At 34.2% G+C, this 19,699-nt stretch overlaps 1 protein-coding gene across 1 annotated transcript in view; it reads left to right on the top strand.

The window, feature by feature from the left end:
* Col4a5 (collagen type IV alpha 5 chain) overlaps positions 1 to 19,699 on the top strand; it is a 193,793-nt gene that overhangs the window by 54,346 nt on the left and 119,748 nt on the right. Inside the window, exons 2-4 of the mRNA XM_057759380.1 lie at positions 9,024 to 9,083; positions 12,706 to 12,795; positions 19,520 to 19,564. Coding sequence (XP_057615363.1) covers positions 9,024 to 9,083; positions 12,706 to 12,795; positions 19,520 to 19,564 — 195 coding nt within the window. The remainder of the gene's footprint in view (positions 1 to 9,023; positions 9,084 to 12,705; positions 12,796 to 19,519; positions 19,565 to 19,699) is intronic.

The raw sequence follows: 19,699 nt of genomic DNA, 5'->3' as shown, positions 1-19,699 counted from the left end.
TTCCCATTTTCTCTTCTATGAGGTTCAGTGTGGTTGGTTTTATGTTGAGGTCTTTGATCCATTTGTACTTGAGTTTTGTACATGGCAATAGATATGGATTTATTTTCATTCTTCTCCATGTTGATAGAGATGAATCACCATTTAAGAGCACTGGATGCTCTTCCACAGGAACTGGGTTTAGTGTCCAGCACCTATATGGCAGCTCACAACCATTTTTAACTCAAGTTCCAGAGTATCTAATGCCCTCTTCTGGCCTTTGTGGTTGTCAGGGACACAAGTGGTGCACAGATATCCATAGAGGCAAAACACACACACACGCACACACACACACACACCAAAATAAAAATCAACTAAAATAATGCCTTCTAATTGTGTCTTAAACTCAAAAGAAGAGCCATTGTGTGTTAGGATGACATGGTACTGGACTGTATACTTATGGTCCCCAAATTTAAGTTGTTCTAAAAATCATTAGTCTTGTTCTTCATCACTCTTGAATCCCTCAATCAGTTATTCAAGGGTAAAAACTTGCAAATAATTTTTTTGTTGTTTATCAACACTTATGTCCTCTTTTCAGTCTTCACCCTATTATTATTCTATTTTCAATTAAATTGGTAAGTTTTCATATTTTAGGTATGTGAATATTACTGCTATACTGTTGGTTGTAATTGTGGGTCTTTTATTTATTCTTGCAATGCATTTTTTAAGCTATGTTTCAAAAAGTGCTATAGTGTGTTTATTTCACTCACTTTTCCCCTAGCCTAGGAGACTACACTGAAGCATCTCTGGACACGATCTCTGTTACTTTCTGGCATATGAAAATCTAATTCATGTAAATATATTAGTTTATATTCAACAGTTTTATCAAACTATTATCTGCAGAAATTCTTTTGGATTTTCTATCCCTTCAGTCATTTAATCTGAGTGACATTTGTGCTTCTTTCCTAAACTTTCCTTTCCTTAGAAAATTGCTAGTGCTATGTTAAATCTAGCTTCATTATGTTTTATGTAGCGTTTTTACACCTATACTCTTTGGTAAAATAAATCTGTAACTTATCCTTCACACTCACTCATATGTAAGTTTAGTAATAAAATTAGGCTAATTTTATCTGTTCTTTTCTGTTCTGTTCTCTGATACTGTTCAGTTAGATTGGAATGCTGTACTCAAGCTCAATAACATTATGGTTAAATATTATGTTGTATTTGATCCTATGACCTTTTACATTTGTTTAAAATACTTTAAAGAACAGTGTATGGTCAATTTTAGGAAGTTTCTAGGGTTTTTCTCATATCAATTTGTGTTCATTTGAGGGATACATTGCATTATAGATGGTCATTAGAATAAATTTATTAGTGATGTTCAAATATTTGTATGCCCTCAAAGATTATTTTCTTTACATGTTATATCAGTCAATTATGAGAGGTTTCTTTAAGATCTTCAACTACATAGATTTGTGTACTTTTAGAAATCTGTTGGTTTTTACTTTATGTATTTTGAAGATGTTATTAATGTATATAATTTAAGCTATTTTAAAGAGAGTCTTCCTTGTGAACCAAATCTTTTATTATTCTGAAGTGACCTTGTTTTATCTTTTGTAATGTGTTCTGCCTTAAAATCCATTTTTGTCTAAAATTAATATAGTGATACCAGCTTTCTTTGGTTATTATTGTGCATAGCTTTTTCATCTTTTATTTCAACTTTTCTATGTAATCTTAGGCTTTTGATGTCTCTGATAAATATCATATCATACATTCTGAAATTTGCTTCCTTTTTTGAAGTTCTAAGGATATTTGTTTCCTACATTTTTCCCAAGGTACTTACCTAAGATTTTACAAGCATTTTCAAAACATAGTATGACTATGTAATGAAAACAATTATATCTTCACATAGACATGGTATTTGTCAGTGTTTTTTCCTATATTTACTTTACACTTTTTACTCTTGATGCCTTGTGTGTGTGCATGTCGAATGATTATTTTAAAAGTAACTTACAGACAGCATGACACCATACCTAACAACCTCATCACAAATCATGTCTTACATTAATCACTAATAAATTATCACCCTTAAGAAAATGAATCATCTTAAAGGATAGTGCCATTTATAGCTGTTTATTATGTTCTGCTTTTGTTTATTCTTTTAAAATTTCAAATTTCAAGATGATGTTTCATGAAAATTTTCCATGGACCTCCTCTGTCCATCTTGGGAGTAGAGGAGCTGTCCTCCCAGTGAACTTTACTTTCAAGGATGTTTTCTAATAAATGACTTGAGAAATAGTGATAGTTATCTCCATTTGCAAGAAAAAGTCAGATATGTTTACCTTATACTATAATAAAAACAAGATATTAAGAAAAACATTTACTGTGCCTAATGAGATACATAAGTTCTTTAAATACATTATTTCTCTTCAGCAAGAGCCAGCAGTGTGACCTGTGTGAAGGTTCATTTGTCTGCTTAGCATCACCCTGTGGAAAGGGGAACTTAGTGAAGCCCAGGCTATGGCTTTGAGTAGTACATTCTTATGTCTGATTCTTAGAACTGTCCCATAATACTGGAGCAAAGCTCATTTGTTAGTTTTCAAGTAGACAAATTTCTTAACTTCCTCTTAATTTTTGACTATATATTTTCCTATATTTCTTTACATGAATTTTGGTGGCATATTGATACACAATTTACACAGTTCATTTTGTCCATTTAAAGCATATGTTCAGTAGTTTTGGAGAATATGAACAGAATTTTATAGCCATTCACCAAATAAAATTTAGAACATTTCTTTGCAAAATGATAAGAAAACCACATTCGTTAACTTTCTCTACTCACTGACAACAGTCACAGGCAAATGCCTGTCTCATTGTTTCTATAGTTCTGTCTATTCTCAACATATAACGTAAGTAAACTCATTCCAATGTGAAATTTTGTATTTGTTTTCTTTTACTTAATACCATGTTTCCAAAGTTCATGAGTGTCGTAGCATGAGACAATACCTCCCTCCTCTTCCTTGTCAAATAATATTTTATTGACTGTGTATACTACATATTATTTAATAAGTTCACCTTGACGGATGTTTGGGTTGTTTTTTTATCTTTTCAAATATTATTTGTAATGATGTTATGAATAGTCACATATAAGATGTTTTTATAGACATTATTCTACTTCTCTTGGATATATGCCTAAGAACGGAATAGTTTGGAATTCCAGGTGGTTGTGAGCCTCTGACATGGGTGCTGGCACCTAAACTCTGAACCTCTTCAAAAGCAGAAAGTTCATTTAACTGTTTAGCCACCTCTCTTACCCTTTAGATGAATTTCTAAGTGGAACTGACTAAGCAAAAATCAAGAATATGTATTCCAATGTTTTCTTTTAATTTTTTTATAATTTTATCTTTCAATATGTTTCCCATTTGAAGAAAAAAATCTTAACATTCATATGGAGTCATAAAAGACCCAGGATAGCCAAATACAATCCTGGACAAAAAGAACAATGCTGGAGAGAATACCATTCCAGATCTCAAGATATATCACAGAACCTTTGCAATTAAAACAATATTGTACTGACAAAAAGAGATGTGTAGACCAATGGAACAAAAAAAACCATAGATTTTAGCCACTTTATATTTGTCAGAGATGCCAAAAATATAAGCTGAAGAAAATCATCTTCTACCAACAATGATGGGAAAAATGTATGTCCGTGAATTTTAAGGAGAGTAGGGAAGCGTATATGGGATAGTTTGGAGCGAGAAAAGAGAAGGGAAACATATTGTAATTAAGTTTTAATCTAGAAGATTACAAATAAAATTGTACTCTTAATAAATAAAACCTGAATGTCACATGCAGAATGAAATTAGACCTGTATTTACCTTCATATTCAAAAACTAATGCCAAATGGATCACCAACCTCAACTTGAAACTTGGAACACTGAAACTGTTAGCAGAAAAGGCAGAAACTATCCTATGTAATGTGGGTATAAGAAAGGACCTCCTGAGTAAGACTCCATTTACCCAAGAATTAAAGCCCAAAAAATGATAACTGGAACTTCTGCACAGCTAAAGAAACAATCAACCAGGTGAAGCGGAAGCCCACAGAGTGGGAGAGACTCTTTTCCAGCTGCACGTCTGACAGAAGGTGAATATTCAGAATATACAAAGACCTCAAAAAAATAAATAGTCAAACAAACAAACATGACCCTTTCAAAAATGGGCCCTACCTGAAAAGAGAGGTCTCAAAGAACAAACCAAATAGCAGTGAAACATCTCAAAACATTCCCATTGTACCTAGCCAATGGGGAAAAGAGGTCAAAAAAAAGCTGAAATTTTGCCTTACCCCAGTCAGAGTGGTAAAGATCAACAAAACAACTGACAACAAATGCTGAATCGAATTGGAGGGGAGAACACTTACTCACTGCTGGTGGGGTTGCAAATTGGTCCAGTCACTCTGGCAATTAGTGTGGAGAATCATCAAAAATGTAAGAATAAATCTAGCCTATGACTCAGAAATACCACTCCTTGGCATGTGGTCAAGTGAACCAATATCTTATTCCACAGATACTTGCTCAGTCGTGTTCATTTTTGCTGTATTTAAAATAGCTAAAAAAAACCCTAAATTATTTGTCATCCTACGCATGACTAATGAAAATGTGGTACATATCTACTATGGAAAACTATTCAGTTATAAATAAAAATGAAATCATGAATCATTTTCAGATAAATGGATAGAACTAGAAAAGATCATATTGAATGAGATAACAGACCTAGAAAGACAAATGACACATGTTCTATCTTTGCTGAGGTTCCTAATTCCAAATCTTAACATGTGAAAAGATAATCTGATTTCTCTTTCCCATGTCTAAAAGTAGTGGCTTGAGTGATAAATGCCCCCCACAGACTAATATTTGAACATTGGCTCCCATTTGGTAGCTCTGCTTGGGAGGGTGTTGGAGGTATATAAGAAATAGAAAATGTACTCTATGTTTAGACTTGGGTCTTACCCTCAAGATATCTCATTATCTATATACAAATGTTTCAATCTGCAAAGGACAAAAATGCCCATAACATTTCAGGTACTATTCTAATCTATGTTTTTATTTTTATATTTTAAGATCTAAAAGTATTATCTTCTATACTTAATACCATATACTAAATGATTAATTATTTTTGAACAATAAATCTTGGGGCAGTTCTATACTGTTTTAATTATTATAGTTACATATAATTTTATTATGTATTTTAACATGGGGTAATAGAAACCTTTCTTGATTTTCATTTTGATATTTTCTCACAGAATAAAAACTAGAAACATTACTATAGATTAGTAATTTTCATGCATTAACAATCATCTGTGCTCTTGTAGAAACAAACTTTCTCCCTCAGTATTGAAAAGATGAAAGTAGGCTTGATGGCCCTGCTACCTCTCTGTCACTTGGGAGGCTGATGTGAGAGCAGTGCCAGTTCATGTTCGTCTGGGCTATAAACTATCTCATCAAGATACTTTCCTATCATACTTACAAAGTCTTTTAAACTGAGATACGCAATGGTTCTTTTATCTCACTGTTTGCCTCACCCAAATTTGTCTTTAATCATATTGCTTGCTGTAATGATTTTTTCCTAGTTTAGAAAGATTTTCTGCCTACCTTCCACATGATATTAATAATTCTCAGCCTCAAGGCAACTAGCTTTATTAACTCTCATAACCATGGATACCAGTCATTTTCTTTTACTTGGTGAATCTACTGAGTGAAATGGTACTATCCATGACTGGCTTTTTATAAAGGAGAAACAAGTCCTAGAGTGTGGAGTCAACTTATCAATGGTCTCGGAACGATTCACTTGCTACAGAAACGTCGGGGAATATTTCTTGAGTGTTATAACTTTTTCATTACTGCTGTAGCATTATTCCACTTAATTTTAATTACATTTTCATTTGTTTATGGCAAGATTCTTAAAAACTAGATTGCAAATTTCTTAAAGGCAGCAAGCACCCAGGTCTCCATATTTTGTGCCAGTCATAGATATAACATTGTGTTTTGTATTTATTAGGCACCTTGTCGATATGAATAGCTACTGCTTAAAAATGGAAAGCTCTTCCACCTAATGAGATGTCTAATTAGGGCCATTCCCTTGTGGCGTTCCATTAATAACTGCATGGAAAGTGCCACCTAGTGGTTGGTGTGTGTATTACAATGAGTTGGCTTTTATGGTGGTTTTTTTTTCAAACCCCAAGAGTAACAGAGTAATTTTTACAGCCTATATGGTATATATAGATTATAATTAAATTTTTAAATTAAATTCAAAAAACTTTTCTATATTCCTAAATGTTTTAAGGGGAATTATCTTTAAAATATACTTCATGTTAGTTGATAAAGATATTTAATATGATGAAATCATTAATCTTGAGAAACATTGCATATACAAGAATATAAAATGTTATTTCTTCATAAATTATATTTTACTATTGTTAGATATTTTGAAGGAAAAATATATGTGTAATGGAATTAATTTTGTTTTGTTTTTATTAAAAGAATTCTATTAGGCTGGTTTTGCATTATTTTCAGTATTGGAATCTGTATTTTGGGGACGATCCCTTGATTCAAATGTCTGAAAATGCAAAAAGATGTAATTTTATTTGTAACAAAATCTCATGTGCATGCTACTTTAATTGTAGATCCACTTCCTGATGTCAAACATTAGTCTCATGTTAGTAGCCATTGTGCATGAGCATTACTCTTTGTTCCTCTATGATAATGCAATTAACTGTTGACAGTATGCACAGTCTAATACAGGTGTTATGACAGTTGACAGTATGCACAGTCTAATCCAGGTGTTATGACTGTTGACTATTCTTTTCTCAAGAATTTGTGAATGTGTGGTTCCTAAATTTTGTAAATTCATAGTTTAGAATCAATAATTCATCTTTGCATAGGCCAGAATTATGTATCTTGTGTTAGCTTCTGTTCCTAAACTTACTGTTTTATATGGGTTTATTTATATTTATATCTTTGTGCCTAACAAGTTTTCTTGCCTTCAATAGTAACACTTCTCATTTGATGGATGATTAAGCCTATATGAAACTTTTAGAGTTAAAATGTAGTTAACATGTAATCCTGAAAACAGAGTGTATTCTAAGTACCTGTATATAGTAGTAATGATTGTATAACTAATATGCCTTCTATTATTATGATAAATACCATAGCCAAAAGCAACTTGCAGAGGAGTGGCTTTATGTTGATTTCATGACCCAATCACTGTCAATCATTGAGGGAAGTCCGAACAGGAACTCAAGGCAGGAAGCTGGAGGCAGGAACTGAATTAGAAGCCACGGAGGAGCGCTGCTTACTAGCTTGTTCTTGTGGCTTGCTCAGCCTGCTCTCCTATACAACTCATGAGCACCTGCTGGGGGTGGCACTTTTCACAGTGGGCTGGGCCCTCCCAAATCAATCATTTATGAAAAAATAATTCTCCATAGGGTTTCCTTCAGTGGTTATTTTCTCAGTTTTGAGTTCCCCCTTTTCCAAATGATTCTTGCCTGCGTCAAGTTGACCAAAAGCTATCTGGCACACAACAGATTTAAGTTGAAGTATCAGAGTACACTTTTACTGGAACACACTCTTGCAGTGTGAGGTATGCTTCTATCATTACACCATTTTAGCTTTCTTTTAGAATCAAGAAAACAGGTTTCAACAGGATGCTGTCTTCTATTTTGAGCAGTAGTCAGTTGATAAGGGTTTCGGGAGGTTCTTAAAAAAAAAAAAAGAAAAAAAAAAGAAAAATTTGGAAGACAAGACAGGAGGCTGGCTTACTTGTTAAACCACGGGCTATGAAGATGGAACAGTGATTAACAATGTTTTATATTTTTCTTTTACAAATGTTTTCAGTAGTTGGTTTGACAAAATGTGTTCTGCTTTCTTATACATCAACACTGTGCTGTCTGTATATCTTATTCCAATTATTATTAGTTTTTCTAAGCATTTCAGCTTGACAGTAATGTAACAGATAGTTCTGGATGTTAGATGTCACTTACTCTTTTCCCATTCTCTATATGCTTTTATATTAGAGAAATATATTTCTCTGGCTTCAGGACATCACTCCCTAGTGTAGTTAAATTTAATTGTTAGTAATGATTCAGAGAATCTAGACTTTGTGGTAAACTCGGAAAGGTTAAAAAATCGAGCTATTATTGATGAAAAAGCAGGAACAAGGGGGAAAAGGAGGTAAAATACAGCATTACATGTTTTATGATCCTTGTGTGATTACTTATGAATGCCAGAAAACAAGCTGACTTCAAGTGGTAGCTAGTCTTGGCTAGTTTCCAAGGCCATTTGCTGATACAGATTGAGAAGTAATTTGTTACAAATGATCTTAGGATAAAAAGTAAGGTGCTCCTGCAGCCTGGACAAGGACAAACCATATCAACCAGAATGTTATATGAATTTTCTTTTCATTTTAGCATATTTAAAAAAGATATTCAGCTGGGCATTGTGATGCTCACGTTTAGTCCTGTCACTAAGCAGGCAGAAGTAGTGGAATCTCTATGAGTTCAAGACAAGCCTGGTCTACACATTAAGTTCCAGGGCGGCCAGGGCTATGTAGAGAGACCACGTCTCAAAAAGAAGAAAATAAAAAGATAGTTCTCAACAAGTAAAGGAGATGGCTATCAAACCCAGCAACTTGATTTTTATTCCTGAAACTTACATAGTAACAACTTCTTGTTAATTTTTTACCACCACACTCATGCTACAACGTGTATGCACCCACCCACCCACCCCTACGTACAAATGAATGTAAAATGTAAAAGATATTTATTAGCTTAAAATTATAGAACATTCATTTGACCATTGTTAAAAGGGAAGTTGAAAGGGAAGTGCATATAATAAAACTTGTATATATATAAAATGCCATTGCCATTTGTATATATCCTTTCAGATTTTTTTCTTGTATTGAGTCTACAAGTCTGAATTGCTGAATTCAGTTAAGTTCTAAGTCATATTTGCTTTCAAGTTTGTATTCAATGATTTTTTTTTCTCCTCCTGTAGGCCTGCCATGGATGTTCTCCTGGATCAAAATGTGACTGCAGTGGTATAAAGGGGGAAAAGGTATGTTCTAAGTAAAACAATCAAATCCTGTTTGTGAATGGATTTAGGCTTCTTTCAACACACAAATAAATACAACGAATTCTACTGCATTACAGGGGAACTTATAAAGATGAGACTGTATGTAGGATCAGCAATCGTCCTCCATAAGACACCATATAATAAATATTTTAGGTTTCGTACACAGAAGTTCTGTTAAATTTTAGGTTTTTTTTCTTTGTTTGTTTTGTTTTTGCTGGGAATTGTATCTAGGGCTTTGCACAAGATAAGCAAACAGTCTCCAACTGTGACACATCCCTGGTTCCTAAAAGTAAAAACCCCAAACAATAACAAAACCCACAAGAGCTATTGAACATTGACCCAAAAATCTTAGGGGGCAGCAGGGGAAAGGACAAGTAAATGAGAAGAAAACAGGGAGTAGGAATTGGGGAGAATCAACAAAATGAAATATAGATGAAAATCCTTTCTAGAAACCTTTTACTTTACCAGTGAATTTGGTTTGTTTTGTTTTAAAATAGAGTCTCTTTCTGTAGTCCAAGCTGGCTTGGAGCTCACTAAGTGGGTCAGGATAACCGTGAATTCACAAATAATAAGGCTGTGCCTCCCAAGTACTGAGACTGAAGGTGTGAGGCATCATACCCAGCCTTACAGGGATTTTTAACAATTTAATAATAATACGAAGAAGAAATCCTAGCTCTTAGTCCAGTCCGAATATGCTTCAGATGACATTTAACTTGAGGGGTTTTTTCTTCCAGCCTTGTATGTCAGTAACGGATATCAAAATTAGAAATTTAAAATAGGATAATGAATTGCAGATTTGTACTAGCAGACAGAGATCTTCCATTATTACTCTTCCTTCTTCTTAACTCAATAAACTTCTTTAAATGAGTAAAATGACTGTATAGTGCTAATTATATATGAGGAAAAGTTAGAGACCGTATCTTTAGTGAACATCCCAGTTAGTTATAGAAGTATTCATTAGCATAATAAAAGGTGTTAAAGGTCCTGGTGGTTATAAGTTCATTTATTTATTTTATTGAATCTTATTTTCAAGTCCCATTCTGCCCTGTAACACACTGTCTCCTAACAGAACAGCTATTAAGAGTTGTTGAATGCTGTTCTACATAACACTTATGTGGGAAACATGTTTAAGGGAGTAGCTTGGCAACAAGAATGCTTTCTATAGTGTCAAAATATTAAAAGGGGTTCATTTGGGATCATAAGGGAAGGAAGAAAGTGAAAGGGATCATCTTTTGAAAGAAAAGAAGCACATAGTGAATTTCCATGTATGTACTTATTACTGCTTAGTTCTCTCAGTCTGCAAGATGAAGGATGGCTAAATGCTTACAAAGCGTCATAGTCACGGTTAATCAGTCAGTTAACCTTTTTAAACTGGTGAGCTGGGTTGTGCTCTGTGGTAGAGTGCTTGGCTTGTGTTTGTGAACCTGGAAGTTTGATATCACCGCACAAAAAATGAATTAGACTGTCACAAAATGGTTTCCTTTTGTATAATTTGCCAAAATCTGAATTTTTACCTTTTTCTGGATTTGAATTAAAAATATTTGCTAAAAATTTTGTGTAACCCATTAAGGAAGTTCATTTATTGAATAGATTATTTCCTGAATATTTGTTCTATTGGACACTAAGAATCCAAAGTTGAAGAAGCCATGATGGTTTCCATGCAGGGCTAAAGGAGAAGGTGGTGTCCAGGATAATATCTGACCGAAGCAGATGAGCAGATGTGGTAGAAAGACAATGGAGTGTTCTATATATCAAGTTTACATTAGGAAAAATTAGAAAACTTCTCTTTGTCATGAATTCACACATAAAATCGGAATAACAATTTTACTTTGTCTTGTCATGGAGAGTGGCAAGTGAAGTAAAACCTGGAAGGAGTTTAAAGAATCTGGCAAAGGGAAAACACTCAAGACAAGCAAACTATTTTTAAGGTCATTGAGCTTGAAGTGCCAGTGGAAATCCTTAAGATTTGCTAATAAGAACTTACCTTTACTATTTTCGACTTCCCAGGGAAAGAGAGAAGTCAATGGCACAATCTAGAGTAATACTAATATTTAAAAAATAACAAAGGGCGAAAAATACTACTTGACAAAGAATTTTTAAAACTCCAAACATGGGCATTCAGGATAAGTCAGGATTATTTTTACTTTTTGATTTTTTTAAAAAAATGTTTTACAGCTTGTCTTTCAGAAATAGGCTTACCATTTCATGTTCAGTCTATGAATATGTGAAAATTATAGTCAAATCTATAATGGTTTAAAAGGAGTAAATGAATACCTAGGAAGCAAAGGTAGGCACACAACTACCTTTAACTTTTCTTATTATTCACTTTATAAATTAGGTGGAAAACCCTACATTTAGCTCATTCTTGCACAGGAAATATATATATATATATATATATATATATATATATATATATTTATACTCTAGCAAATATTCTACCTTTGAAAGTCTCAGAATTGCTCTTCTAATTCTTTTTGCTACTATATATTATCTGCTTTTCTTGAGTTCTGTGATAATGTGAGGGAATTTCAAGATATAACATTAAAAAGGTATAATATCTTAATTGATACAAACATAATTAAGCATCCTACCTTAAAAATTTTGCTTGTGCATACATATACATATATGTATATAACAAAAATCATTAGAGGAAAAGAGCCTATCAATTTGAGAGTGGAGGGTATGGGAGGGTTGAAAGGTGGGCACCAGATAGAAGTTGGAGGGAAAAAAGGGAAGGGTATAAATGATGTAATTCAATTTCAATTAAAAATGCATATCATTTTTAAAAATTAACTTTAAATTTGTGTTTGTGTATGTGTACACGTGCATGTCACAGTGTCTGAGTGGAGGTTAGATGACAACTTTCAGGAGTCAATTCTCTCTTTCCACTCTCTGACTTCTGGGGATTGAACTCAGTCAGATCATTAGGCCTGGTGGCAGGTGCCTTTACCTGCCTAGCCACCCTGCTAGTCAGCATCCTCTATTTTCCGTCTTTGCTTTATTCTTCTTTATACCTGTAACCCAGATAGCACTTTTGCTTTAAAAATATACATTGCTGTGCACATGACGTACTCGGTGCTTTTGACAGAGCTGTTTTCTAAATACCAGCTGAAATCCAAACATGCAGCTGTTTTGTACTTAGGGAAACACACTAATCTAGATTTTTTTCCTTCTTATTTTTCTATCTGAGTGGAATGTTTGATCAGAGTTTTAGTCCTAGTTCTGCTAGTAGCAGACCATTCAATAATCTGAGATAATATAGCTCTTAAAATGGTGAAAATCTTATTTTTTCCCTCTTCTTTATAATTGAGTTGAGGTTAAAACTCTTGCTATTATATCCTCACTTTATGTCTGATACTGTTTAATTCTTCAAGTAGCAAAGAGATTACATTTACTATATATTATATACATTTTGGATGATTTATGTTTTTCTGCTCACGTCTTCTGGATTTGTTCATGTTAGTAGATACTGTGGACATATAGTATCAGTATATTATGTTACATTCATATGACAGTCATTTGAACTTTCTGAAATTCAACTATGCTTGTATTTAAAAGTTCACAAATGACTTTCCTTTATATTCTTTTATATGTTCAATTATAGGGAGAACGAGGATTTCCAGGTTTGGAAGGCCATCCAGGTCTGCCAGGATTTCCAGGTCCAGAAGGACCTCCAGGACCTCGGGGACAAAAGGTATTTGTTTCCATAGCAACCAACCACCATAAATGTCAAACAAACTGTCAGTCCAACTAAAAAGCTCACTGAATTGTAATAAGAAATTACTGCTTAAACCAAACAACAGAATTAAAGAGACAATTGTTTTCTGTACACTTTATATATCATAGAATTTGTTTTGTAAATGTTTTTAATTGAAATAGATTGCATTTCTTTTTCTCCTGTTTTTCCTCCCTCAAGCTCCTCCGAACTGCCCTCCCTCAAGCTCCTCCCATAGCCCCACGTTCTAAAGTTGATGGCCACTTCTCTTTATTATTGTTACATATGCATACATATGTATGTATGTGTATGTGCACACAAACATACATGCAACCTACTGAATCTGTTTCTGTTATTTCTATGCATATGGTTTCAGGACTGACCACTCTCACCGAACAGCTAACAGGGGGGTTCATCCCTGGGAGAGGCCAGTAGTTCTTTGTAAAGGACTGGGACCCCATAAAATTGTCCCATACTGATATTATGGCAGTCTTGACTGTTTCACAGCAAACTTCTTGGTATTCTGGCTCCTAGACTCTTTCCATCCTCTCTTCTGTGATGTCCCATGAGCCATAGATGCAGGAATGGTGATGATGTAGGGCTGGGCTCCCCACAATACACTAATTTCCTCTCTTGATCCCTCTGACAAGTTAAAGTTTTCTATGATGTGCTCCATTTGCTGTGGTGAGATGCTCTTTGGGGGAATAGTGGTAGCTACACTTATTCATGAAGGGTGGCTCTTCACCTTAGTGAGGGCTTTTGTTTGTTTGTTTTTGTAATTTGAACATTACTACCAAATTCAGATTGTTTTTTGAAGATGTTATTTGTTGTATACGGCCTTTGGAATTGTTACGTTGAACTTCTCCTGGGGAGAGGCAAATAAACTTCTTCTCACCCCAGGTGGGCACCAATAACAGACCAAAGTAGGATTTAGCCAAATTCCAAGTTGTTGACAATGACTTTATTGGGTTTGCTAACTGAGCATGAGTAAGGGATCACTTATAAAAGTGTGGGTAACTCTAAAAGAGATGTGTCATGGATAATGATCTCCTGGAGGCTGCTGTTGACTACCACTTTGAATCAGCCTCCTAACTGCCATCTCCCTAGATCATTGCAGCTGCTGGGTGGGGGAGGGTCAATAACTGGACTCTATCTACCAGAGTGTTAAAGCTCCGTTATCACTATCATAGACCTTGTAGGTTAGTTAGGCTTCTCTAGAGGAACAGAACAAATTGAATCACACACACACATACACACACACACACCCTCATGAGTAAGGGTAGCATCTTTATGTGCATGTTAAAATGGGGTAGTAGGGAAGACAACAGTGAGTCTTGAGACTGAGAGAAGTATCTTTTAGTTTATAGTGGCTCTTTTGATTCAGTGCTCTTTTCTATCTGTATTAGATAGAGTGATATATGGAAGGCCAGCTATATCCAGTTGCCCAAAAAGCAAAATTTGACTTGATGACATTTTCCTTCTAGCTTTATTATTGCATATAATGAAGCTGTACCATATCATTAGAGGAGTAAGAAAATCAAATGGACAGCACCAGGTAGTTTTACAAAATGGAGTAAACTTAAGTGCATGGAGACTTTATATATATATTTAGTTATACCAGAAGTTAGATGTTGAGAGAATGATGGCGCGATTGTGAGGAGGTAGTTTTGTGGGATTCAGCAGTAAGTGGGACCTGTGCTGAAATTCACTGGATAGAACGTGAACACTAAGGAAATACCAAGCCTCTAAATAACTGAATAGAATTTTGTAGATGGGCCATTCAACTGAGTTTCCTAGGTGCTATAACACAGCAAGAGCAGCGGGATGATGCTTGCCACCCAGGAATGGCAAAGAAGTAGCACAGAGATCTAAAAGCAGCAAAGTTGATGGAATTGGGCACTAATATAGAAGCACAGCTAAAGCCTCTCCCTTCTCAACACACGGGAACATAAGCACAGTTTTGTGAAACTGAAGTGGGAACACAAATTGATTAATTTTTCAGCTATGTTATGGAATTGGGTGTGTTGAAATAGAATGTAATTTGAATTATAGAAAAAAACTACATTTTTAAAATTTGCGTTTATCTGGGATCAGGGTCAGAGTTTCTTGCATGCCATCCAAATTAAGAATAAATATTTGTGTTTCATTAAAATAAGTTATATTAAAATTATTTTGAAATAATTTAGCATTAACTGAGGCTGTTTAGTGTTAGTATAATAGTTTATGAAGATGTGTTTCTATACAGATAAAGTTTGGAGAGCATTCTAATCTTTGATGCAACTCGTTTTCATTATTTATAAAGTGAGAATATATACTGATTTCTAAACATCTTAGATTCTACACCCAAAATGTACTTTTTGTGTGGTTGGCTATTTGGGTGTTTATAAAGCGAAAAAATATAGAATTATACTTCATTGATATACTCCAGTTTATGAAAGTATAGACTTGTAAAATAAACCAGGCACATAGCTTAGTTGGTTAGAATATGGTCCTGAGATACATACATACATAAAACAATACATGCATATATATGCATGTGTATTTGTATAAATGTATATAGAATATATATGTAATGTTGCAAAAGAGTTCTTTATTGAATAAAATGTGGTTCCTGTTTGATGGGTAGTATATTTGTTTTATTCAAGATAAATATAGTGTATACAAAACCCTCTTTTCCATCTCTGTTCATTGGTCCCATACCCATACTTTCGTCCCCTTTATTTTTAAAATAAGATGTCATGTTTAGTTTTTAGTTTGTTTTTTCCTTATATCAGTGTACTCAGAACATGTTAGTTTCACTACACTCAACTTCATGTGTGTGTATATGTATGTTATAATGTCATATATATGTTATAATGTCATAACCAGCTCCCTATATATTATGCAGTTTTCAATAGTTTGCTGCTGTAAACCTAACTGCTAAGATGTAAAACTTTGATTTACTCTTTTTGTATCAATAAGTATGAATCTGTAAGATAAATTATGAGAAGTGAGTTCCTGGATCACTGGACACGTATACACACACACACACGCACACACACACACACATACACACACACACAAATCTTGCCTGCATATGTATGCACCTGTGATTTTTTTTTTTTCAGATCTTACCAGATCACCATTTGTCAGCTATATATAACTTACCTTTGATTCAGCATCAAAAAAGAAGCTACATTTCCATCCAGCTTTATCACCATTACTGTGAAACATTCCTATTTGTCAGTATGGTAGAAGGGTGATCTGTCAGTGTACTTTCAGCTTGCGTTTCTCTTTCTATGAGGAAGAATATGCTTCTCACAGATAGAGGTGTCATTTGTTTTTTACGACCTATATACTCATAACATTTGCTCTTTTTTCTGGTGGAGTTTTGGTAATTTCCTATTTTGCCGAGCTATTTGTTAGTAAGATTATTTCTGTGCACATACTGTGAGTTGCATTATTTTTCCCTTTGTCCTTGGTTTTGCTAGGTATGTGCATGAAAGTATATACATTTGTAAGTCTCTGTTTTTCAGCGATCTTTTCTTAAGTCATATATATGGATTTTTAGCTGAACAAATCTTGAACACTTTAAGGTTATATATACCTTACTTCTCAAAGATTTTCTTTCAGTATGTCAATTTGTTTTTTACCCGTGGGATCCATCCTGGTATCTTTTTCTCCACTCATTTCCAATGCCATCATCGCTATGCAGGGGTCATTCCTGATTTGTAATTTTATTTCTCATTATTTCAATTGCGTGAAGCCAGCCACTGTCTGAAAATAATAAGCTGAAAAGCTATTAAAATTAAGGATTTATTAGTTTTAAAGAACTTATTAAAATATACTGCTATACTTGTTTCATATTATTCTTAGTTGTTAAGTTCTTACAATGTCTATACATTTTGCTATATCTGTTTATATATATTTGTTGCTGTGTTCTGTGACTCTCTCATACATTGAGTTTAATTTTAAATTTTATTTGTTTCTTTCAGTGTGCCCATGTCTGTCCCTGTGTATGTGTTTGTGGGTGGGTGGTAGAGGGGGTTCACAGTTCAAAACATTTTCGTGAAGGTCCTTTGCAGACAGCATGGGTGTTGACCTCACCAAGATGGAAGCTTTTAAGAGGGTGGCTCTGGTAACCATCTTGAGTGCTGACCTCAGCAAGATTGTAGCCACCATGAGACATATTTTCAAGGTCCATTTTGTTCTCTGTCTCCTTGCTTCTAGATGGCCACAATTTAATATCAATATCTCCAGATTGAGGCAATACACTCTACATGCAAAGAAAAACACCATAATCATTTAGCTTCTGGTCTTGGGTAAGGGGGAAATAAAGAAAAGGAAAGGAAAGAAATAAAAGGAAAAGAAAAGGGTACTGGAGAGATGACTTGGTGGTTAAGAGCACTGTTCTTCAGGGGAACACTGGTTTCAAATCCGAACACCCACATGGCAGCTCACAACTGTTTATATATTCAAGATCAAAAACCTTCTCAAAGACATACATTTAGGAAAAGCAATGAGAAAATAAACATAAATAAAAGCCAGGTGATTGTGGTTCACACCTTTAATCAAAGCGCTTGTGGGGCAGATGCAGGCTGATCTCTGGGAGTTCGAGGCCAGCCTGGTGGAGGGCAGGGAAGGTGTCATATTTCAGAACATATTAGTAACTTCACTTAGCATACAGTCAACTCTCTTTTTCACTTTATTTCATTTTTATTTGAGACAGTGCTTTCAATTGTATAGGACTTAGTTTAATTTCAAATTCTTAAAGAATTTTTTATAATTTATTTAACTTTATTTTACGTGCAATGGTGTGAATGTGTCAGATTACCCTGTGTACGTGGAAAAAATATACAGCATACATAAGTTTGGGTACTTCCTAGTTTCAGGTACGTATGTGGGATCTTATAAATTATCCTCTTTGGATAAAGAGTGGCTTATGCATACCAAATTCATATGAACTTCCTTTCTGATAGTCTTCCAGTATTCAGTTTATTCAAATCTAAGACTCAAACTATTTTAATGATTGAAACTTATGCTCCACTTTCATATCTGACTGGTGGAGGGTTCACTCACTTCTTTCTTTTTACAGTTCTTTATCCTCAAAGATATTGCTGAGTTTTTTTTCCATATAAACTTTACAGCTGCCATCTAATTCTATTTTCATTGTATAAAATTTCTAACAAAAATTTGTGGTTTACTTTTGAAATGTTGAATTCCTTTATTTAACAGCATGGAATTTCTTTTTTTACTTATTTGTCTGTGAACTTCACAAGTGTTTTAAATTTTTCCTCTTATAAATCTTGTGCATTTTCTTGTTAAATTCACTACAAAATACTTTGTTTTACCATGTATAGGTGGGATATTTTCTCCTATTAAGTCTCCTAAAGTGGTCCTATAACAAGGCTGTTGAGTTTTTAATATTAGCTTTATATATAATTGTAAACTCATCATATTGTTATAGTAGTTTAAATACCTTGGTTTTCAGGCATACAGTCATATCATTTGCAAATCGTGGCTTTATCTCCTCCTTGTAAAATGTTCTCCTTTTGAATGTAGTGCTAGGGATTGAGCTCAGGGCCTTGCAGGTTTTAGGCAAATGCCCTATCCAGGTGTAACCTCAGATCCATTCTTTCCCACTCTTTCTTGTTTTGTTTTAAAATAGTCTTACTCTGTGGTCTACCTGTCCTGGAACTCTGTATGTAGATAATGCTGGCCTCAAACTTGTGGCCATTTTCTTGCGTTAGGCTCTTGAGTGTTGAGATGATAGATGTCCTCCATAACTTCTAGCTTTCCAATTTTCTTTTCTAAAATTATTCCTCTGCTTTAACCTTGCTGCTTGATCTAACTGGTGCAATGTTGAAGGATTCTTGCCTTATTTCTGCCTACAGTAAGCAGGCATAAAATATTTATTGAACAAGAAGTCTTCTAGTTATTTTAACTGGGAATCGGAATTCATTTAATCTTGTAACTGCATCTGCTTTGGAATGAGTATATCATTAAACTTTTAAAAAGGAGAATATTTCATGGAGACTTATGGCCTTTTCATTAAGAATATCCACATCTTTGCTGCCAGAACCTGTGGATATGCTACTTTACATCAAATATTAGTTTTTCTTTATTAAAAATTTAAAAGAAAATCCTTAACAAAAAATTCACTGAGGTTAGATTTAAAATGTCAGTGATACAGGCGTGACTTGAAATGGTTAGGGAGTATTTGCCAGGAGTAGAGAGCAGAATCTGGAAGAGCGAGTTCATGATTGTTAAGTTCTGCCAGTAGAAGGTGCTTTCTGAAATAAATGAAAAGATAAAAGCAGAAATTCAAGAACAGCACGTACAACTGCAGCTTAAATATGCCATAGAAATCATCAAAATTTTGAGATTGTTTTCCTTACATTCTTTTTTTTTATTGCACAAATGTTTTGGGAAATAGCTGCCTTGCTAGCTTATCTTCTTTTTCTTGTATGCCTTGCATACAACTTTATGCATGTAAAATTCCTTCTTCATGTCAGCACTTTCCCCAGTAAAATAATGACTTTTCTTGATGTTGTTCATATAATTTATCAGTGTGTTTACTCTTAATAGTAAATCTTCTTTGGGTGTATGATTTTAACACAAACTTTCAGATATTTTTACAAAATTTAAGGCTGCTATAATGGAAAATTAGTCATTTGATGACTGATTTGAAGGACAAAAGAACTAAACATACTGTGTTTTTCAGGGTGATGATGGAATTCCCGGGCCAGCAGGACCAAAAGGAATCAGGGTAAGCAATAGTCAGCCTATGGTAAACGCTTTGTTGATGTCAATAGATAAAAACACGCGAAATGATAGGAGACAACAATGATAAACTAGTTATTGTTGTACAAACATATAAATATATTAGCTACAACATGTTGAA

The sequence above is a fragment of the Chionomys nivalis genome, chromosome X (assembly GCF_950005125.1).
Source record: "Chionomys nivalis chromosome X, mChiNiv1.1, whole genome shotgun sequence".
Taxonomy (NCBI): Eukaryota; Metazoa; Chordata; class Mammalia; order Rodentia; family Cricetidae; genus Chionomys; species Chionomys nivalis.
The sequence above is the reverse complement of the archived record's forward strand: the minus strand, read 5'-3'. Positions and strand labels throughout refer to the sequence as shown.